Source organism: Phalacrocorax carbo, chromosome 4, assembly GCF_963921805.1.
Source record: "Phalacrocorax carbo chromosome 4, bPhaCar2.1, whole genome shotgun sequence".
In the NCBI taxonomy this organism is placed as follows: domain Eukaryota; kingdom Metazoa; phylum Chordata; class Aves; order Suliformes; family Phalacrocoracidae; genus Phalacrocorax; species Phalacrocorax carbo.
This window is the reverse complement of record NC_087516.1, coordinates 57,372,089-57,395,298: the sequence shown is the minus strand read 5'-3', so window position 1 is coordinate 57,395,298 and position 23,210 is coordinate 57,372,089. Positions and strand designations below refer to the sequence as shown.

At 43.9% G+C, this 23,210-nt stretch overlaps 1 protein-coding gene and 1 long non-coding RNA gene across 7 annotated transcripts in view; one reads left to right on the top strand and one right to left on the bottom strand.

The window, feature by feature from the left end:
- The first annotated feature begins 2,049 nt into the window (after positions 1-2,049).
- Positions 2,050-9,797, top strand: LOC135313122 (uncharacterized). 4 transcript variants are annotated; one of them, XR_010372719.1, is made up of 5 exons: positions 2,050-2,214; positions 2,310-2,427; positions 2,507-2,568; positions 5,052-6,963; positions 8,459-9,797. It is a non-coding gene; the product is annotated as an uncharacterized LOC135313122 (long non-coding RNA). The 4 variants fall into 4 exon arrangements; XR_010372718.1 differs by having other exon boundaries at positions 2,050-2,427; positions 5,052-5,305; positions 6,203-6,963; XR_010372720.1 differs by having other exon boundaries at positions 2,050-2,427; positions 5,052-6,736; positions 6,825-6,963.
- Positions 9,798-9,827: 30 nt separating this feature from the next.
- NPNT (nephronectin) overlaps positions 9,828-23,210 on the bottom strand; it is a 55,055-nt gene continuing 41,672 nt past the window's right edge. For all 3 annotated transcript variants that reach the window (XM_064450054.1, XM_064450055.1, XM_064450056.1), the window contains 4 exons: positions 18,650-18,745; positions 18,161-18,259; positions 14,481-14,737; positions 9,828-11,833 (listed from right to left, as the gene is read on the bottom strand). In XM_064450054.1, coding sequence (XP_064306124.1) covers positions 11,738-11,833; positions 14,481-14,737; positions 18,161-18,259; positions 18,650-18,745 — 548 coding nt within the window. In that variant the 3' untranslated portion in view covers positions 9,828-11,737. The remainder of the gene's footprint in view (positions 11,834-14,480; positions 14,738-18,160; positions 18,260-18,649; positions 18,746-23,210) is intronic.

Here is a 23,210-nt window from a genome sequence, read left to right as displayed (position 1 = left end):
TTGACAACTGGCTAATCTTTCTGAATTTGGAAGGTCATAATCACGAGGCATAGAAGGAGTAATAATAGCAAAGTGTGTCTGAGAGAATGCCCTGCTGCTTATGGCTATTAGGAAAATACCACAGGAATTAATTTTTTTAAAATAGCTCAGCATTGCAGGCACAACGGGTGTGACTGAGGCTGCAAGAAAACGTTCTAGCTTCTTAGTTCCTACAGTCAAAAAATTCCTGCTTGCTTAATATTTATCTCCAGCAGTAAATTGGCCTCTTGTGCCAGAGAAAACAGTCTTTGGGTTCAGCAGGTCCTGAGGCAAAGAAACTCCATTATAGTCTGGGCAGGGTCTGGCAAACCCTGCCAGGTGCAGTGCTTTATAACTAACGTGAATCTTCCTGGTAGACAGGGGGCCTAAACTTAAAAGTATGCAGCTGAGGATAAAGGCTTTGATAGTCTGTTTTTCATCAAAAGCTCAAGACCACAGGAGCAACACAGAGCTGGAAGGTGGAGAGAAAAAAAGTTGTGGTCCCAGAACAAACTGTAGGGTGAGAGGAAAAGTGCAGTTGGGGAGCTTTGAAAGCTGTGTGAGGAGGAAGAAAAGGTTGGGGGGGAGAAGAAGCAATCTGTGCAGAAGATGGGGAGCTGTACCCCCACATGGTATGATGCGGTGAGTGCATCCAACTCCAAAGCACACACACGCTTACCATGGGCAAGAAAAAGAAATGCTCCAGTTCTGAATTCACAGCCTTAGCTACTCAGTGCTTAACTGAAGACTTGGTGATGCTTAGAATCAACACAAGTGCCCGCTCTCCTGCTGTAGGTCCAGGGCACCCATCAGGATCCCAGTTGCTAGGGCTGCCTCAGCACTGTGGGGTGGGTAGTGCAGGCTTGATAGGCTGTATCCGTTCAGGTTTGCTGTTTGTGGGCTGCCCAACCATGAAGTCTCAGAAGCAAACGGGGCTTCTTCCAGTTTGGTTTGTAGAGACTTGTTTTGAGACTGTTCGCTCCAGGGGCTCCAGCCCTAACTGAAGCCAGAGGCAGTGGCAGCAGGATTGGGTCCTGCCAGAGTTAGAAACCCCACTGCAGCAAGGTGTGCGGGTGTTGTGGTGCCCGTGGCTGCCTGCCGTCAGGCCGTGCAGAGACACCCGAGCGAGCCAGCATGTGTGCACGGGGCAGCACGGCTAGGTTAACACAGGCTCTGCCCATGCTGGTTTATCCCACTGGAGACCTCAGCGCCCACTGGGGGAAAATGGCACATCTAGGGCCCATCTGGAGTGGTGTTGGCTTGGCGCGGGACCCCTGGTGCAGGAGCACCGTTAGCTGCGGGGGCTGCTGCTGGGCAGCGAGCGGGCAGTGCCTTTGCACTCTGCCTGGGGATTAGAGGCCTCAGCTGGGACAATCTCTCCACCCACCAGCCCAAAAGGTTGCAATGACTGGAACCAGAGGAGGTGGTTTGAGGGTTTGCATTTTGCAGGTGAGAGTGCCAGTATTTGAAGTGTAGTGCTTATAAAATTGCTGGTAGGTGTGCTGAAGAGCTTTTGACAGGTTGGTGTCACTGTAGGCGAGACTGGAAGCTCTGCAGCAAAACTGGTGTGCTGAAACGTGAGGCTGCAGGAGCTCTCCCTTTGTCTTGCCCTGATGCTGCCCCGGTTTAGTGTTGATGCAAATGCACTTTGTAAAAGACTTTGAATGTTGGTAGCTGTCGTTTAGTTAAAGAATCTACTTTGGGGCCTTGTAGAGCACTCTGCGTAGGAGACGGAATGACATGTTGTACCTAGGTAGGAAGCACAAAGCAGAATGTAGTGGAGAAAGGAGCAATGTTGCATTTCAGCCCTTCGATGTAGGCAAAATGTGTTTGTTCATTTTCAGGTACAGGAGAAATAGGATTTTAAACAGCAGTTCTTACTTGGAGTAAGAACTCCATTTAGTACATCCACTTTGAAACGCTGCGTGGATGTTTGTTACTGGAGCACATGCAGCTCTTCTGCAGTGAGTTTGTCAACTGCTGGGCGAGGGACTGGGGAAATGCCTGTTAAAAATTAACTAGCAACTGAGATAAATCACACATGAACAGCTCATGGAGGATGGTGACTTCACCAGCGTCTGATCTCCTCACTTGTCTCATGGCTGCCCAAGTTCCTTTTTAGCATGTTTTTGGTTTTCTTGGCTTTCTGTACAGCGGCCTTATAGATGCCCTGTTCAGCAGTTCCTTCAAGAGAAAGTAGGTGCATTTCTCTGAGCAGCTACAAGTATTCGTTTTAATTAGAACAAGGTGTTTTGTGTGGTGCTAACGAAGGACCTGATCTTGTGCCACAGAAGCCAATGGAGCTGTGTCTGAAGTGTCTTCAGCGTGCCTCGCCTGACTGTGGTGGTGGCAAGAGGGCCAAGTCGGAGGTCCGGGCCGCTGGAAGTTACAGACAAATTAAACTTGTTCGTAAGTCTACCCTATTCAATAATGCTGGATAATGGAGACTTTTAATTGTGCTGCTGCTTCTAAGTATCTGCTGATGCAGCTTAGGCTAGCTGACCTGTCTCTGTGTATCAAGAGGACAGCTCGCAGCAGTAGCACCTGCAAGTAAGTTCGGGAAATGGCATTTACCTACCTCTGAGTGCATGATACAAGTATTTGCCTACTTCTCTTATCTGCCACAGGTGTGAGTTTACTCACCTTCCTTGCAGCAGTATAAACAGGGATGTGGGGAGGTGCACAGAGCAAATTCCTACTGGTTCCTTGAGCATGTCCAGGGAGCTTCCTGGCAGCCTTGCCCCTTGGCTGAAAGGCTGGTGGGCGAAGCCCAAGAACACTGGAGCAGCCTGTGCCTGTTCTGCTGCAGCTCTGTACAGTTCCCTTGCAGGTGCAAGACGTTCCTCTTCCCAAAAGCGCGGTCATCAAAGGGTAGAGTTCATTTGGGCAGTCTGTCGACATCCCCTAAAGGAGCTGTTGCCCCATCGCTGAGACATGAAGCATGGGTTGTCCACGTTGGGTGTCAGGACACAGCCATCATTCCAAGGATGTTTTTAACAGTGAGGTTCGAAAATCCCCCTCACATATTATTTTGCATGCTGCCAGGTTACCTTGTAGTCACTGTTGGCAGCCTCGTCTGGTTTGGAGATGCTGCGTTCCCGGGCCATCCCAGGCAGGCTGGCCGTTGGAAAACTCACCAGTTGAAGTGTTTGTCAGTGCATTTCAGGGCCAGGAATGGAGTCCAGTCGTTTTGCGGTCCCATAGCAGTGAGTGCAGTTGCAGGTTTGCTTGTATTCCCCACTTGTGCTTCCTGTTGCCTCTTGAAGGGTCATAGTTCAGATCTGTTCGCCACGTGCTCAGGATATTGCCCTATTTGGGTTTTCTGTGCAGTTTGCTACCTGTGCGCTGGGACCTAGTTGCAGCATGCAGGGGATTTCAGTCAGAGCAGGTGGTGCAGAGGGCGGCACTGAATGGGTCTCCTCTGCTGAGGGTCCCTCGTTAGGAAGGAAGCAGACTTGCACATCTGGGACATGCACATCCTTACCTTCATCAAGCAATAAGGAAGTTTGAATTTGCCCAATGTCTTCAGTAACACAGCTCATACCTCTGACAAAACGTGAGAGAAAAATGGAGCGAGATGCTCGCATTCGGGACCACCCGGTCCCAGCTAGCCGCAGAGGGCTGCTCATCGTTTGTGTGTTTGCTGCGATGCCGAACACACTCTTCGGACTAAGTGGTATCCTGGGAGGGGGCAGCTGAACAGAAGATGAACAACAGTGTTACAAAGAGCCTGAGTGAGAGGCCTGAGGACTAGAGCTCTGTGGCTGAGCCATATTTGAACCCTTACAATTTTTGTCTAGCCCTCTCATCACCTGTGTGAGCAGATCAAAGGCCATAAGGTGATGAAGGCATCCCTTGATGTACCATGTGCTTTCTCTGCCTGTTTTTCACATTAATGAAATATTTTTTTCAAGCCCCAGTCTCATAATCTTTATTTGGCAAACAAATTACTCAACAAGCGCTGGCAGAGTAGCTCACAGTGAGTTTCCCGGCGAGCGTGTGAGTGTGCCAGGGCTGCGTGCTGATACACAGCTGAGCTGCCAGTGCGCCGAGGTCTCCTGACGCCCCATGAAACTGCCTGATGTACTAATTAAATATCACTTGCTTTTAGCAATCAGCAGCCAATTAAATATCTTTTTATAAGCAGGATGAAACCAGTGGCATATGACAGGAGTGTAACGGAACTGCTCACAGTTTAATGATGCTTCTAACTATGCAATAAAGGCGCCTGGTTGCTGTGTAAATTGTTGTACATTATAGAGTTGTGGGGTTTAATATTAGTGAGCAGTTTCAGTGTCTCCAAGCCCTGTTTATACACTCCAAGGCACAATGACTAAAGGGGTCCCCTAGGCTGTAACGAGAACATTTGATATCTCAGAACACTAAACATCCCATCTGGGTGTGGAGACCTTGAAGAGCCCTATGGGATCACAACTTCTCCTGTCCTTCAGCTGGCCCAAGAAACTGAGGGAAGATGACAACATTCCTGAGCGAAGTCAGAACTGAGAGGGATGGAAGCCAAAGTGTCTTTTGGGTGGTTGTTGCTGAGAGCTCTGGTGTGGTCATCACCAGCTGAGGTGGCACGTACCACGAGAGCTCCCAATTGAGGAGCTCTTGTCCTAGGCCTGAAGCCAGAGATAGGAGAGTGCATTTCACCGTGCCACCCTCAGTATTTATATCTAGATGGAAACGTCTGGAAAAAGGTGAGAAAGTTGTTTACTTGCACTTGGCATCCCAAAATACTGGTATTAAGATCCAACGAGTAAGTACCAACATCTGCTGGAGTGAAATAATAGGCAAGAGACTTGTTCTTTTAAGTCAGCCAGGATTTTTTTTTCTTAATTTAAAATTTGGATGTTGCCTTTGATCTGTTACCGATCACATTCCAGTGTATACTTCTGGCTGCTTATCTTTCTTTTGTGGACACTTGTGCTAGATGTGTATCATTGTGCTCATCTGGGAATAAAATAATGTAAAAACATACTTTAAATTGGCTGTGGTTCCTTTCTTTTTTCCTTTTTTTTTTTTGGCAGAACCACTGTGGAGCGGCTGGGTGACAACATGAGGCACAGGATCTGAGAACGCGTTTTAGGAGTAGACTGTGCAGCTTTTCCAGCGGGAGTGTCCGTGTGGCTTCCAGTTGTGCCTCCTCTGTGGATGGGGAGCGTGCTGTAAGGGGCAAGACTGGCAAGGCGCCATTTGAGGGCCGCACCAGGAGGGGGACCAAGGGCAACTCTTCCTTCTCCTTCCGCGACAGAATGCTGTGTGGGCCAAGAACACTTTAGAGGTACAGCCAAGAAACGCGGCTGCCTGTCCCTGTTGATCTCGCGAGCTTGCGGGACCTGAGGGTTGTAGCCAGAGTCAGTGTTTTTCCCAGGGGTACAAGAAGGTGTGATCGTGTCTGAGAGCACCATTCACGACCCTGGCTAGGGATGGGACCTTGGTGTGGGGGCGGTGGATATAAGCGTCCTTGGGATTTTATTCATAGGGATGTTTGCAAGAGTGTCCCACGCCTGCATCTCAGCATCGGTGGCGTCTGTGCAGAAAGAGGTGGTGCATGGGGCGGGGGGGACAGCAGCGTCTCCCCCTCCCCTGTGCCTGCTCCTCTTGCTTTGATGCCACCTGCCCCAGCTCTGGCTTTTGATGACTGGTTTCTTGTTTGCTGGCTCTGTTGTCTGTGTCGGTCTGCAAAGTACTTTTTGCAAAGTGGCCACCCTAAGAGCAGGCCAGCTGTGCAAACTGAGAGGGAAACTGTGCGTTTGCACCAGAGGGTTGGCAGGGCATTTCTGAAGGAAGGGGTGTGTTTTACTGTTCATGTCACACCGCTGTGCCCTCAGAGAGCCCCCTCGTCACCTGCCTACAGTACGCAGGGCACACCTCTCGTGTCTTTAATCAAGACTTGTGAGGTGGGGCTGTGACTGGGTGGGTTCGGGGCTGTTTCTGTGGGTGCCGTTCTGGGCGGTCAGGACACGCAGCGACATTGAGCCCTGTGGGCTCCAGCTCTCCCAGCGAATGCTGGCGCGGCGTCAGCCCTCACCAGCCAGCTCTGCTCCAGACAGCTCCTGCTATGGCAGGCAGCCAGCTCACCCTGGGGTCAGCTGTCCACAGACACACTGCACACCGACACCCACTGGGGAGCAGGGGGTTTAATAGTGTGGATATACTATTTGCTCTCTAACCTCAGGGCCAGGGGACAGTCCCAGGCATGTTTAATTGACTGATAAAGTGGTGGCCTCCATGGAGTTCCTGAAGACTTAATTTCTGTTAAGTTGATATTATTACAAACCGAGCCATTCTGAAAGAAGAATCTTCCCTAAATCATGTGGAATATGTCGTGACTGTGCCACCAGACCCGAGAGGTTTCCCATTGTCTATGGGAGCTTACATTACCAGCCTCCTTGCAGAGGAGAAAGATGGGCACTTGCTAATACACACATCCAGTTCTTCTGTTGTTTCAAAGCCAGTGTTCTTTGAAAGGCTTTGTTTTGTTGCTTGCAGTAAGTAAGTAAATTGCCGCAATGATCCTGCTTCATGCATGGGGGAATTCTGTCTTGGACCATCCTGATGAGGGTAAAAATCTGGTGAGTCCATTTCTTCAACTTTTTGACCTAAATGGGGGGCAGAGGCAAAAGGCAAGGGAAGAGGTGACGTGGTCCCCCCATTTCTGCTGGGTCACCAGCACTATCGGAGCAACGATGGTGTCTCCCTGAAATCCCATGTAAGTGCCAGTCCCCAACTTCAGCACTGGTGTGGCATGCAAATGCAGTAAAGTCGTTCTGAGTACACACTGTACCTTGTCTTCCCAGGAGTTTGCCAAACTCAGAATGAATATCAAAAGGATTCTGGATGAGAGTCTGAAATGAGAGCATGGGCTGGTGAAATGCTTGGTGAGGAAAAACCTGGGAGAAGAGTGGGAAAGAGGACTATTCCTGGCCTGAACGGAAGGTAAAAAGTCATAAAGTAGAAGGTTAACAAAAATTACTGGAAAAGTGCTGTAGCATCTTGTGGTCGAAGGAAGGCAGGATTTGGCTGTATTACCAAGAGAGGGTCTTCCTTATTCCGTGTGCTGGATAAACACTTGGCTTCCTTGCTTAAACACCTAATACTGGCCTCAGCCTGTTGGGTGCAATACGTGAGTGTGCACACACACCCCCACAGCCTGGGCAATCATACATGATGTTTCCTGGTAGAGTAAAGAGATGCTGGCGAGCTGGCCCTTGTGCTCTAGGGACGTGGCGCCTGTGATACCTGCAGAAGAGTGGTTTGATGGCAACGGAGCCTTGTTCCTGGGTCTGGGGGAGTCCTTTAATAGCTGGATTACAGGAAAACAGTCAAGTGGCAAAAATCTGCCCACGTACTCCAGAATGAGGTTAACTGTTACTAAGAGTAAAGAAAGAACTGGTTGATTCTTAACAGCTATTGGGAATCAACCTGAGGAAAAGCAGTGATGGGGAGTGCCTGATCTATACAGCGGGGAATTATTTCTGTCTTTATCCAGAAAATTCAGGTCCACTTTGCTTCATTGTTTGACATGTATAGATCTATCCCTCATTTTCTTAATAACTTTTGACATGTAACAAGCATGTGTAAGCATGATATCCCATCATCTGGCTCTTGGGAATTAAATTAGAGATTTCTTAGGGGAAAAAAGCAAAGCAAAGGAGCAGGATTTGGCCTTGGAAGAGGTCATCCAAGGCCACAAGGAGAATTGGTAAAGGCAGAACAGCTAGAATGTGATTTGATTCATTTTGCGCTTGTAATCCTGAAAACCTACACGAAGCTGGTGTCTAAACTCTCCAGGTGCTTCAGTCTGTACTGTTAAAGGTGTCTTTGTGGCCTCGGAAGATCTTCAGCCCATTGGCATCTTCCTCTCAACCAAATAAAGCGTTTCCTCGCTTATCACTAGGTCAGCGTGACGCAGTAGGTGTGCTCTGAGAACGTATTAAATGTCAAAGCATGAGGAGGTTTCTGTGGTCTTTCAAACCACTATTAGAAGATGTCTATTATTTCTTTTGAAAGGTGCAGGTTTGCACCGATGCATTGGCTCACCTTGATTTTTTTTTTCTTTAAATATTGGTGTGGAAAATCTGAAGTCATAAAACCTTGTGTGACCACAGGACGTCAGGATGAAAGAGTAGGTAAGGAAGTGTTCTAACTCCCAGGAAAGCTTTGATAACTTGGTGCTTGAGGTATAGATCTATATAAATAAAAATTGCATAGGATTTAACTGGGCCTCAGTTGACAATCAATCAATGATTCTCTCTTTCTAACATTCACAACTAAAATTTTACAGCCAGACAGCCATAGTTTATCTTGTTGTATATCTTTAACTGCAGAGCGAACAGGTTTCGCGGTGACTGTCACAACGCATAGCTTGATCCAAAGCAAAGTCTCTGATTTTAGCAGTCTTTGAGACAATTAATATGTGCTTCATTTGCAGGGAGGAACAACCTATAATGTGGCATATAAAGAGGGACCTGGCGCTTGGATTGGAGGCAGGTGCTACTGTGACATCCCTCCTCCATGACAGAGGGGAGGCGACTGTGTAGGATGGAACCCGGAAGGAAAATCGTCTATCAGTCCCTTCCATCGTACTCCCTTTGCTGTCAGCAAATGCAGTACATGCACACCACCGCTGGTCACTGGCCCTGTAACTTATGAAGAATCTTTATTTTCAGTCTTTTTTTGGGAAAAAAGTTTACCTTGTCCTTTTAAAACATTAGATTATAAGATGGCAAGAGGTTATACAGTACACTTGGTAAATGTTTTCATGTTACTTCAGTGCCATTTCTTCTGCTTGCCTGAGTGTTTAAGAAGGAATTTATTTTGGCAGAGTTACCTATTTATTAATCCCTAAGCAGGAAGGGCAGGTATAACCTACTTCATAGGAAGACCTCAGGCCATGGTCTCGTCTCTTTCTCGAGGCTCACAGGAAAACGGCGGTATCAGCCGCCTCCTGGCTGAGGCGCGTGGCTGTGTGGAGCTGCAGAGGCCTCCTCACGACAGAACCGCTGCCCAACCTTGCCGTGTCTCTTCAGAAACACTGAAAGAGGGTGACACGTGCAGCATCATGGCACAACTGGTGGCAGAGGCGAGTGACTTACAGCCATAGCAGCTCCTTCAGCGCCAGCCTCGCAAAGGCTACCCCCACGTCCACTGCCACCTGAGACCTCAGCTGTTAGCAAGGCTGTACGGCGTTATCGGTTGATGGTAACGATGACATGCGGGCATAAAACAGAGACCCCCAGATCCTCCTTGTGCCACCCGAGTACTTATTTCTGCTCGCCTTCTGAATTCAGTCAAGGTCTGCATTCCAAGGGGCAAAAAACTCTTTCAGTCTTGCACAGCTAGGAGACAGATTTCTATTTTAACCAGGGAAACCAGCTGGTTTCTCAATCTCAGAAAGCTGTAGTGGCATGTGGTAAAGCCCATCTTCCTCCACTGCAGAGGAACCAGACCAAAATGTGTTAGCTTGTTAGATGCTGAAGAATGAACATTTTTGTGCAGGTTCTGTAGCGTGTGGAAATACGGTAGCTGCCGCTCCTTGTAAAATGGACATTTCACATTGCAGCAGCTCCTAAATTACCTGTGCAACAACTGTTCTTAAAAAAAGCTAGGCTGAAAATTGTCATTCTTCCTTTTGCATAATACATCTAATGCTCTTGTCATATTACAGTGAAATGTACTTTTATTTTTGTATCTGGTAACAGGAGCTACTTCACCTTGGTTCAACTGTCATCTCTTGGCTCATTTCACTGCAATAAAAATGAGACTTTCGATCCAGGAATGAAAACAACGTTTCCAATTAGTAGCAAGTAATGCCTGCCTTTACTGATTACTTTAAAATAAGGACAATGTATTTCAACTATTCACAAATATTTCTGACATATTACAAAGTAACGTAAGAGAAAAATCATGATCATATTTGAAGCAAAACAGTTTAAAAATCTTTACAAATGTGTTGGTTTTTCCTTTTCAAAACGTTTCTTGATTCAGTTTTGCAGGAGACTCTCTGGCCAAATGAACGTCTGTTACGCATACCGCGCTTTCTCCTCGGGGACAAACCGGAGAAATATTTTCAAAACAGCACTTTGACAGAAAGAGGCGGTTGGCATCTGACCTCTAATGGTCTGTAGTTTTGTCTCTGGGGACTTTGTGCAAGGCTTCACAGGAATTTTTTTTTCGTGATGGCTTTGTAACACGATATGAAGCCAACATTTATTTTACATTGTATTTAGATATTTAAAAGATCTGAGACCTATTTCTTCTATATATACATTTTCGAAGCTTTAAGGCCACGCCACTAACAACTTTTTATCAATCTTTTGTCATTTTCTTAACTGGTACAATTACTTTGTCAAATGTAGAATTGTTAGCAGCGATGATGATGCTCCTCATTTAAAAAAACCCCAAACCAAACAGAAGAATTCCCTGGGAAACTGCACACCACATGCATGATATGTAAGTAAAAAAATCAGCCCAAAGTTCTGATAAATATTTCGTTCCAGCTAGAGCTAATGGCTGTTCTAGTTCTAAAGAATAAAATGTTTATTATATACAGAAGGGTCGGATGGAACATGGACATTTGTCAAAGATCACTCAAGGCATTTCACGGTGTGACTTGTCGCCGCAGCATTAATGCAGCTGCCCTTCGTGCTTACGCGTAGGGCTGTACCACCTGTGGGAAGGGACCGGTCCTGGCAGCGTCAGTGGGCTCAGTCTTACAAGATGCAAATTATCTTCCCCAGGCTGCTCAGTCTTCAACGGAACCAGGAGTTTCTTGCTGGATTGAGTGCCCTTTAGGGCTTACTCCTGAGCTAAATTCAAACTCGTACAACATTATTAGATGCCAGTTTACATCAGGCAAGTGTTTGGTCTTTTGCCTTCAACATATTACAACATGAAAAACTGCAGCAGCGTTTTTCAATGAGCACCATTAGTTGACTTCAGTAACGTATCTATTGGCATGACCAGCGGATCAAAGAGTATGCTGAACTCCTGTCTTGTACAATAATAAGAAAGCACAGCTGCCAACTACCTTGCAACTAGAGTCTGTAAGTATTAAAAACATAAATATGTTACTAACCATACACATATACACAAAACACAGCAGTAGCGATATTACAGGATGCAGTGCCTACTCTATATAACTGCTTTTTGTTAATATAGATGCCACACCAAAATAAATGCTATTAAATACGAAGCAAACCCTTCTTCAAAGGTCAGTGGCAGTAAGCCATAGTTCAGGTCCAGGATTCCGCTAATCTGAGGTGACTCTGAAGCTAGATCAATCCCACTGTCTATCAAATCTAATCAAGGAAAGAGTAGCACTACGGAAAGATAACAAATATCAGTTAACGCTAAAACTTTCTGAGCTGGAGCTTTCCTTTACCACCATTTGTAATTAATTCTCCCTTTTTCACACGTGCTTTTTGTGTGAGCACTCACCAGGCTTAGCGGGGGGATAAAGCTATTACATACAAAATATGATTTAGGGGTAAGGATTAAGAGAGAACCAGCATGGGATTGGAGTTCCTGAATCCTGGGAGGTGCTCTCCATGTTTTTAAGTGAGGTTTCAGTGAGATTGCACTTAGCAGACCACTAAGAGGTTGTCACTCTCCAACTTTTTCTTCTTTTTCATGCAGTTCTGTTTCAAAGCTTGGTAGGAATAGCACGAGAAGGGCTAGAGGAGGTGACTGTGCTGGTCCAGTGTCTTTGCTAATGCTCTTCAGCGCAGTGTCCTCTCCTCAGGATCACGTCATCTAGTCCAATATCCCCAGTTCTTCCTTTCCCTTTCTCCCCTTTGAAGATAACCTGGGAAGAGAAATAAAACGATTTGAGTGCAAAAATAAAGTAAAATGAAAGAAGCTTTGCTCAAGAGGAGTCTCAAGAGTAAGACAGCAAAAGCGTGAGAAAGCAAAAGTATAAGAAAGCTCAGGCAATTGTAACTGACCCACAGAAGCCTATTTATTCTGCTCAGATTTATGGCTGGTTTTTCTATGTCTGATCCTCTCCCTTCTTCACTTCAGCAGGATCGTTGTGAAAAGCCAGCAGTTCAGGACAGGGTTGCTCCAGCTCCAGCACCTGCTGAGGTGAGATGAACTTCTACAGTTCATCTCAGGCACTTTCTACATATCATCACTGTGCTGTTTTCATTGTCACTCATGGCAACCACATAAAATCCTCTGTATTCTGAAAAAATGTCTAACAGAGGAGCTTTCCATTGCTAAAGCACTTAGGAGCGGCCTTAGTTATGGGAACTAGGAACACCCATCTTTTATTTAACAAATTCTGGCTCCTGCAGACTCACGGTAATCTACAGGAGCACTGGCTCCTCGCAAAATGGCGGCAGAACTTTGGGCATGGTTTTGGGCAGCTCAGTAGCAATCCAGATTTAGGCTGAGTAGGAGATATTCAACAAATACAAAGCTTGACTAGAAAGACTGGCGCCTAAATCAAAGATGATACACAGAATGGCCAGCTGACTTCAAGAAACACATCCCATAAATCAGTATTGCTCACCTGTGCTGCTGCTGTCGATGCAGAAGCCTGAACTGTTTAGTACGGTCAGTGTTTTTGACCACAGCTTACAGATTATTCAAAGCCTACAGCAAAACTTTGTAAGAGTCTGCTGTTATCACTGAGCTGCAAAGAGTTAATACAGATCATAGACAAGAAATTCAGCTATGTAGGTAAAAATAATTTGGATGCTTGCTGAAAGCACACTTTCAAATAAGGAGTAGGAACAGAGGACAACAGAGAAACTCTGTGTTGAAGATACTGAAATATTTTTTTAGGAAAAAAAGAACTTTGAAATTATTCTCTTTCAACTCTAAAAAATATTTATTCAACATAGACATGAGTGATTTTGGGTGTGCTTTAGAAATAATTTACACAGAGCTAATTCATTAGACATTGTGATGAAGGATTCTGGTCTCCATTCATATTCTCCTCAGATTTCCGGTAGGCCCCTCCTTAAAATCACTAGTGTTTAGTTGCTTTTGGCTAGAAACTAAAGCTTCCATATTTCTTCCTGGTTTCTCTGTGGTAGCGGCCTTCCCTGATTACCTAGAGTTTTTGCTCATTCCCTGATCCTTGGAACAAACGTCACAGTGGTTCAGGTCAGCAGCCCAGGCTCCCTGGGCTGGCTGGGGAAGAACCCTGACTTGACTGTTCGCTAAGGTGCTGTGCAACCGCTCTGGTCCATGGACCAGCAGTCTGTTACGGTTGGCAAGCCACAAGGCCAGCTACTGCTGAGGTGGTCAAGAAAGGCAGGGGACAGTGCAAGGGGGGAGCGCTGGTCTTGTCTACCATCTCTAAAACTCATCTGCTTTTCTGCCAGACAACATGTTAGCAATACACACGTATTTAATTTACTGCTCTATAAGGTGAGACACACCTGAGGATTGCAAGAAGAGTTAAACTTGGTGGAAAAGGGTAAGAATGGGGCAAATATGCCGGTCATCTGCTATAAAATTCCACATTCTCAGTCTGCTGTTCATTTACAGCTAACAGAAGGTCAGGCATCCTTGTTGCTTTTGGTGAGGTGAAGTTTTCAGAAAATAAACTGCAGTAATTACAGCCTTAATATTAGTTTTAGAACCATATACTCTGTGTGTGTTGTAGCCTGCTCCCACCGTGAATGTTATGTGTGAGCTTTTTTAGACCACCTGATGTAAGTCAGAGCAAAACAGGCCCTGAAGCACCCAAGCCCCTTCTTCAGATCTGAAATAGAAACTACCTTCAAAGCTAAGCAGAGCTTGAAGAAAAATGCTAAGCTTTTTAAACTACCAGTTTATCACCCAACGTTTCTCAGATCTCCAGGTGTTAAAAGATTCTCCATGCCACTTCAGACAGCTTCTTTTGATTGCGCTAAACCATTTTGTATTATGGGCGTAGTTAGGTCATCATTTACCTCCTTGCCCAGATCAGCTGCAGGCACGCTGAAGAGCATAAAACCATGTGCGATTGAACCTGTAACCTCCCTGCATTACCAAAAATGACTTTTTTCCAATATCTTTGCCCTGGTTTAGCCAGTTATTAATCCACAGGGGATGACTCTTCCTATTTCATGGCACTGTATTATTTAAAGCAATGTTCATGAGGAATCTTGATACAGGATTTTTTGGAAATCCATGTACAGTGTTGCCACTGTTCATTAGGCTGCTCTTTCCTACACGCTGACTCCCTGAAAACAGGCTCTGCGAGGTAGCTCGGCACAGGCTATTTGGTAGTTTCCTATGTGCCTATTGCTGTAGGTGGGGTTTTCCTTTGCAAAACCTGATTTGACAAAATGCACAATGACTCTCTTGTCCTTAATGTGATTCCAATGGCAGGGATCAAAGGAGTAAGACACAGGCTGACATTGGGCCCAGAAGACAAACGGTCCAGCGCTACACATCTAAGTGTCTTCAGCTTCTCATGTGAAAAACCAGAAGGCAGCGTGTGCATCGGTACTTACACTCTTGATGCCTAGTCCTCGTAAAGTTATGTGTGTCTGTCTCCAGCCATGGCCACCATTTCTTCCCCAAACGGCTGGTCCGTGAGCACCGTTCTTCCTTACAAAGACTTGGAGGGCACCAGAGTGCAGTCCAGGCACCTTATGCCTAAACGACAGGCACAAGTCGCCGGCCTGCGCCATGTGACCCAACGGCAGGATAAGATGCGCTACTCTTCCTTCTTTGCCTTTGGGGTCAGAGATGGTAAGATACTGCCCCCCTGCAAAAGAAAAAGCAGCTAGGTTTGGGGTGGTTTTTTAATTCTACTATGGTACAGGACCAAATGTACAAGCATCATTTAAAAAAATCAAAAAAAAAAAAAGGGCTACCTCAGGTCCAGTGAGTCCTAAATAAGGCATATAGTTGCTGGAACATGAATCAGAACCGATGCATCTGCCTCCTGCAGGGTAGGACTTACAGTGCTGGTCTTCTGTTTATGTTAGTACCAGGTTAGGTCTTGCCATCTGATTTCTTGTTTACAAAGCAAATAATACCTCTTTTGAAAATGAAATGTCATGTATCCCTTCATTTCTGACAACCCCTTGGTGACTGCCTGATTTTAAACCCACAGTGACATTAAAGTGACTCTATACATTTATGCACCTTGTAAGCTGCAGTTTTTTGCCATTGGATAGATGGATGAGAGGGCTGGCAGGAATGTTGGCATGTAATTGAGCTACTGTTCTGTCCCTTTCCTTCCATTTGGGAACTGTGGTAACAGGTTAAGTCTCAAAGTGTATCCATTAGCAAACATGGACAGCCTTTTTATTTAACCATAATTTAAACTCCTAATCTGGATTAGCTACAGAAAGCTAGAAACAGTAACAATTTCCACAGGGCTGTTTACTTGATACACACCCTGAAGTCTTCTCTAACAGTAGTAAGTTGCCAGTGAACCGCTGTACTTAATTCAAAACCCTCTTTTTATCCCTGATTATGTATGAAGTAAAGGTGCTTTCATAAAAACACCTAGTGCATGAGAAGTAGAGGATCTCAGGTATGGCACCATCCATTAAATCTAAAAACAGCATGTACTTCCAGAAGTCCCATTCTCCCTTTCACACTTTGATAATTTCAAATTATAAAGGGAGGAGGGTTCGCTTAAAAAAAATTGTATCTTACTCTGAACCCAAGAATCTTTCTTTTTTTAATGAGATCAGATTTTAAAATTATTTTTTTTTAAATCAGAAAATCCAAGTTTAATGAACTTAAGGTAAAGGTGGCATTTAGGCTCCCTAGTTGAAACCGCTGATGTAGAAATATTGTAACATTGTTGACATGCACAGTCTTTACTTAATTATAGAATAGAAAAATATTTTTCATTTAGATTGGCACCCTGCTACTACTCAACCAGAGCTTTATTTTTTGAAAGCTTCTTTCTGAAGCCCCAATGATTTCCCTCAAAAGCTGTGAGATTTAATGACAATGTACCAGGGCTTGTCACACACTTAAAAGGAAAGCCAACCTTGTCTCTAAATCACTTCTTCTACACAAGTTTTTTAGTTCTTTGGTCTCAATGAGCTTCAACAAAGCAAAGAATTATGCTCCTGTCCGGGGGCCCAGATCCCATGAAGTGGGATCTGTGTTTATCCAAGGATCTGTTAAAGTTTTTTGGGTGGTTTTTTTTTTGGTTGGTTGGTTGGGTTTGTGTTTTTTTTTTAACGCATTGGTTTGCATCAAGGTCGCTAAGTGCTAAAATAAGCAAAATAGAGTTTAAATAACTGCACCTGTTTGTTGTAGATAAAATAATTATATCACTATAAAAGTACTGATTTGACTCATTAACTGCATCTGTTTCAGATAGTTAGAGTGACTGCACCCAATCAACAGGAAACAGATTTAGGTAAACACAAAGCCAATGTATCAGTAGGCAAGCCCCTGCAGGAAAAGGTCCCCTCGCATCAGCATTTTCTGCGGGCAAGATAAGCTTATAAGGCTTCAGCACGGCACCTTTCAAAATGCAGATTCTGATAAACCAATAAATATAAAACTTTGAAAGGTGAAAGCAAACACTCAGGAGCAAGCTGTGAAAATAAATCCATGCAAAAAGGTATTCCAGACAGGAGGGAGGGGGTGGGTGACTTCAAGGGACTAGTTTTAACAGGTTATGTCAACAGCAGCAGAACACACGCAAGAAACAAAAAGCTGAGATTGTCCCTGACTGGGAAGCAACGCAGAAGGAAAAAAATGTCAAAAAAAAAAAAAAGCCAGTTAAAAATTATAGTTCTGGAACTTAACATTTATTAACAATTTTTGAGTACAGATAATGAACATGCTTTGTGTGACTTACTGTGGCAGAAACGAAGCGTTTGAAATGCATTGTTTCAAAAAGATGTTTTCAATTATGTGTGATCTTTTCTGAAATGTCAGTCTGCAAGCAGGAGGAAGCAGCTCTGCTGTCCGAGTCACTCACAAGACTTTCTAAGTGTCGTAAGGAGTGCACAAAATACTAGAGCTCGCCTGTGGATGGGCAGTGGGCCTGCCAGTAAGCGAAGCCAGCACTTCCACTTAGCCAGCTACACAGCCTGAAGAAGGTGCCGGGTCACCTGCTGTGGTGGCCAATGACTGTCTCATCAATGGCAGCGTAAGGACAGACATTGATACTGAGGTGGTGCACAAGGAAAACGGCTGTCAGTACCCTCACCCTCCCTCAACTTAACCTATAACGTTTTACCACCTGAGAGCACGTTTCCTTCCGAAGTCTGCCACCCCTTCACATAATGTAAGCATTGTGCACTTCAAAGGCTGCTCTTCTGGGTATGAAGTAATCCCAGCATTACAGGGAGCCAGAGACGTGTGTCTAATCCCCAGCGCTGCGGGGCGAGCACTGCCAGAGGAATGGTACACAGGCCGGGCCGGCCAGCCTCTCTGTGCCATACAGTGCAATCAACAGGGCACAAAATACCACTAACTTCCAGCAGTGTGGACGTGCAGTTCTGCTGGGACTACACCGGCAGAGGTGTGCGAGTGGGAGGGGTTGCTTTGGCTGATGCCAGTCTTCTACCCTGCAAGTGGCTAGGACACTCTCCCCTGCAGTATTCATTGCAAGGGCACTTTTTACCACCCCAAATGTACCGATTTGCAGAAGTCTCTCTATATGAGCACCTAACTTTTCTTCCTTCCAGTTACTTAACAGTTTTCCTGCATACAGGTTGCTGTAACTTGGAGTCGAATTCAGTAAAATGAAACTAAGAGGTTAAACTAGAACACTATTTGGCAGCAGAACAAAGACTATTTCCAGAACTTTCTATAATTCTGCTAGCAATATAGAAATATTTGCGTAGTGGTTTGAAAAGTAGGCTTTGTTTCACCATAAATAAAAGTTGTCCTCTACTCCACATTTCTGTTCTTTCTCATTCTTTTAGGATAGATAATCTTTTACTGAATACATTTACTACTCCTTCAGAGACATTCCTATTGTAAAGATACCAGCTATGATGAAAGTGCAAATTCTCAATTGCTCTTTCACGTTGGGAATCCCCCGTTTTCATTTTTATACACAGAAGAGGTATCGGTGTGAAATATATCCCGGAACTAAAGGGAACAGAAGCTGTGTAAATTCATCATAATGCAAGAACTGTCATCAGCCTCAAGTCTGGGTGGTTCTTCAACTACAGGATGCGACCGTACACAGGTGTCTTACCTGACTCATCTCTCACTGGCTCCCAGTGCAAGTCATCGTCTTTGTCCTTGATCCATCCACACAGTCCACTATCAAAATCACAGCTGTGTACCAGCACACCTGGGCAGAACGGAGCAGAAGGTCAGAAAAAGAAAAGGTGATTTGGACTGTTTTGGTTGGGGAACTCCAGCAACTTCCCTTGTGGCTGACAGTAGCAAGTAAATATGAAAATTACATGCAGCAGAAGGAGCACTAGGAAAAGAATCTACAAAAATACGAAAACAATAAAAAGGCTGCTAGTGTCACTATTAACAACTCACTTCTTTTTTGCTAAATCTGTTAGGAAATAAAACTATAAAGGTTCATTTAGGTGGTGGGTTTTCTTCTTTTTACAAAACATAGTTTAAACAAGGGGGATAAGATGTATGTCCTGTAAAAATGTATAAAACACCAAGAAATCTTAAAAGAAATCCTAACCCCTAGGCCCTGAACAGGAGAGGTGATCTTTACCTGGGTCATCGTTTGCTTCAAATTCATCAGCAGTAATCCCTCTTTCAATTTCAAGTATTTCAAACAGATTATTGCTCACTCCGGGCTGGCGTGGAACTGTGGAAAAGTAATTTTTTTTCAGAAATGAATGAGATAAGAGTAGTTAGTGACCTACTTCCTTATCTTTAATAAAAAACAGCAGAGCAGCCCTGGGCATTGTGCTTTTCTTGGAGAATTCAATATATTTAATTATATTTGACATGAAGATTCATAAACTTTATGCCTATGTGATTTGTGATTTATGTTCTAACATTTATCTATGTACTGTAAAAGGTGATTCCAAATCTGCTAAAGGCTCTTCAAATGAAAGCTCCTTTTTAACCAGAAAAAAAAGAAGAAAGCTTTAACCTTGAGGCACCCTATTCCCCTCTAAATGCACTTTTAAAGATAGCAGTTTCTCAATAAAAATGAAGCCACATTAAAGCCCTTGCTCAAACTTTCTGATCTATCACCTTCCACAGATGTTTATGGGAGAATCTCAAGAGGAGGCAGTGGTACCTGGAAGAGGCCCCTTATGCACCTCACCTTTGCAACACAGCTGAAGATATGTCTATCTGCAAAGGATCCCAGCTCCCTAAACAATTATCAGGTTTGTACTGAGAGTTGAGAAGGAGGAGCTCTAGCGGAAGCTGGAATTCAACTGTAATTATACTTTTTTGCTTTCCAACAAAGTCTGCCCTTCAGCTGCTGTTCTCAGCTACAAGTAGAAGGAACGTTCTCAGTGATTAACGGGCCCAGAGGTTACAAGACATTCAGCAGCCAGGACAACCTGAAATTTAAGAGGTCTTTGTGGGAACAATGGCTGCCAAAGTCAAGTGGCTACAAAGACTACCACTTACTTCCGAAGGTGCTGTGCCAGTCTGTGTCAGTTGCCAGAAATAACACACCGATGTCATGCCTGATGGACAGCTGTCAACTAGAGATAAATCGCATTGGAGGGAGGTGTCTTGAAAATTCCTCTTTTAGAGGCAGATCTAGCACATAATAACAGTAGTAATGTGTTTCAGACATGTCTTTAGATATTATAGACACCTACAGTGTATTTGTAAGGGCCTTATCTATTAAAAACTTAAGACATTTTCCATTTGCAGTGGTAAAACAAGTATCTTAATATCTCTGTAGGCTTCTTAGGCAAGTGAGAACAAGGAGAAATGAGATGATTTACAATTTAAAGTGAGATAAAGGACTGTTGTTTTCAGGAAATAAAATCAAAGGTAAGAAGGAGCTTCTTTTCCACTAGGACAACATGTAAATAGAGCTGCTGCAAGAGCTCCTCTAAAGCCAGAAGACGGAGGAAAACAAAAAATAAGAATGAAGTAGCTTCATGCTTTTGGAATTAGGACAAAATAAGCATCCTGATAAAAGGTTGACCAAATGCTAATGTATTTTAAAAGTAGCATTACAGGCTACAGATCTTGGATGGAAGTTTTGTATAATAAAAATAAATAAATAAAAACCTTGAAGTCCATAGGAAACTGATGAACTCCTTAATATTATAGTCATTTTTTGAATCATTACATCTCTATTTTTTTCTTTTTAATCCCTTGTAGATTTTGGATTATATCTAGGATATTAATGCTCAAACAGCCTCAAGGACTTTAGGTTGGCTTGGGTAGCAAAGGCTTGTTAATTTTTAAGGACACATTGTTTGTAATAATATTTTTGCTGCTTTGTTTAATCCAGTTTTTTTTGCTTACGTGATTAGAATTTTGAGATTTGCCATGAAAGAAACCTTACAAATGTGCACAGCCCACACCCCCTAGGCCAGTAACCACCCTATGGTATATTTATGCACAAATATATAAAGAAAAAAAAATGCATTTACCTCAGGCAGCGAAAAATCAGAACTGGAATTGTCTAAAACCATCATTCACCTGTAATCCCTCCCTACAGTATACTGCTGCCTTTCCTAAGAGCTCTATCTAACGCGTAGGCGGGACATTGTACAGCTACAGTCACACTCGCACAGAGGTGCTTACAGGGGTGTGAGCTGTTCTGACGCGTAACAGCATCTACACTCTTACGCTGCTCTAACTGCCTTACCGTCATGGACAACCAGCAGCGGTAGCTTATGGAGTAGATAACGTGTGTGAACTGTCTATGTGTGCCTATACCAGGGCCGCTGGGGTACGTGCAGCAGCTATTGGCACCATTTAAATTCAGCTGCAGTGGGTTGGCTCAGGGATGTTAAAAACCAGCAATTCAATTCCTTGGGCTTACTGTGGCCAGCCACCCAGGACAGCAAATTTTACAGGAGTATTTACTTACTGAGCCTGCTAAACAAACCGCATCCTCAGTTAGTTACTGTTATTTCTCCAGCCTGCAAGGAACCTCACAGTGCCATCACCCTTGGGCCCATGTGCACCCGCCAGTGACGGGATGCCCACATCCTCTTCTCATCTAAGTCCACACTGAACTTAACACTCCACACCCCCCTATCTTCCTGTTTTTCCTCTGCACCTAAATTAAGTTTTTCTTAGGGATGAGAGGGTCAGACCACAGACTCACAGACAGGTAGTTATAGGGCTCTGAATGAACACAGTGGCACAGAGCACTGAGGAAACCCACTGCTGTGCTCTAGGGTTTGTAGGATACTCAGAGGTCACAGTGTCAAGGCATGTGCTTGCCCTGTGGATCCCTTTCCCAGTCCCCCAGAGCTCTTGTTCATAGAAAAACTGCAGGAAATACTAGGAATTTATTTTCCAAACTACTTCGGTTTACTTACCGAAATACCATTTCTAATGCACGGTTATTTTATACAAATCTGAGTTGCATCTGTGCACACACACAAGCATTCTCCAAATTAAAGTTGCTGTATTTGTCTGTAATTAAAGCTCCACAATAAAATATTTCTTCAAAACTTTTCTCTACGGCCCTCTCTAAATGCTGTTACTATGATCTTCTACAAGAACGTGTTGCAGAGCTTTAAACCAGTCACTTGAGTGCCCAGACCTAATTAGAGGAATGTGCACTCGATATGAAGAGATGCAGGACTCTAAATACGATCCATGTGTACACTTCTTTTTGCTACGACAAGTAATATATTGAGTGGTGATCGTGGGAGAAAGTATTTGGCACAATTATTTTCTGCAAGCTTTCCAAGGCTTTTCTGTGTACTTTATATAGCATATCAGTGTGCTTTTCACTGAACTTCAATGGTTTGATAAAGCTTGTTAAATATAAATTTGGCTTCTTTTTCTTGGAGAATTTTATAAGCTCCAAGTGAGCCAATACATCAACAGTACCATAGTCTCAAATCTCATGAGCTAAGCTCTTCATAGATGCATGCATGTGGGGTGTAACATTTAATAACTGAATAAGACTGATTTCTTTTTAGCTTTTTAATCCTTTTGGAAAACAGTAAGACTATTTTTCATTTCCTTGCTAATTGCTGAGTTTGGGAGTATAAGAGATGGTGTGTACATATGTCAGGTTATTTGTAATTACAGAATAATCACTGGTTTGGTGTTACAAAACTAAAACAAAACATGGAGTGCAGCTTCATGTTATTAGTAATTGTTATTACTATTAATAATGCAGTGTTCTGCCTCACAACAAACACTGCATTCTTACGGAATTCCATTCCACACAATAATCATGACCAAGCTTCCCATTTGTTAAAAACAACAACAAAAAAGGACAAAGATTTTTTGACTGAATAGTTACAATTGAAAGAGGTTAAATTCCACTTCCAAAAAAACCCCACACCAATCTCACGCAGAACTAATAGAAAATAGCTAAAAGGAAGGGTAGTCCAGAGGTCAGTCAGACTTCATAAACAAGAATACGTCATGTCTTCTTCCAGGGAAGACTTTGATATGTGCTGGGCTAAAAAGAAAGGGCAACAGAAAGGTACACTTCACCTTTTTATCTGGATACCTGCAGTGTCCAGGATATGTTGCCTAAAACTCCGCCAATTCAAATTCTGCAGTGAGAATTATTTCAGGAAGTGCTTTCATGGACTGTCCCACGCTCTGCAGTACCATTTGCATAAGAGGGGAGAGATGGTGATAGCGTGCAACCGCTCTAAAGTCCAATCTTGCATTTCTCAGGCAGTTACAAGGCTCATTAACATTGACCTAAATCAAAACTCTTATTATACATCTTCCCAGAAGATTTTCTGAAAAGCGCCCTGCCTGCTTTTCTCTGAGCAGTAGAAAAGGTGCAGAGTGACAGGAGGTACAGAGTGACAACTGATTTTCAAGGAAACACAGTTAAAATAAGTAGGCTACAGAAGCTTGCATATCAGATCTGGGGATAAAACTAGTGGGTAGATTGATGAAGGGTGTGATTTGTAAGACTCCTAGATCTTATGATTTAGCCCCAGTGTAAAAACAGGAACAAATATTAAGTCAAACATATTTTAATAGGTGCCAGAGCAGTGAAGACAAATGAAATGTTATTGTAAAATGATGTTACTCTAATGATATCAAGGAATAACAAAATCGACAATCTTTGCTTTCAGCATTTCCCTTTTTTCAACAGCTTCAAGGATCACGTAACTGCATTTACTGCACTAAGG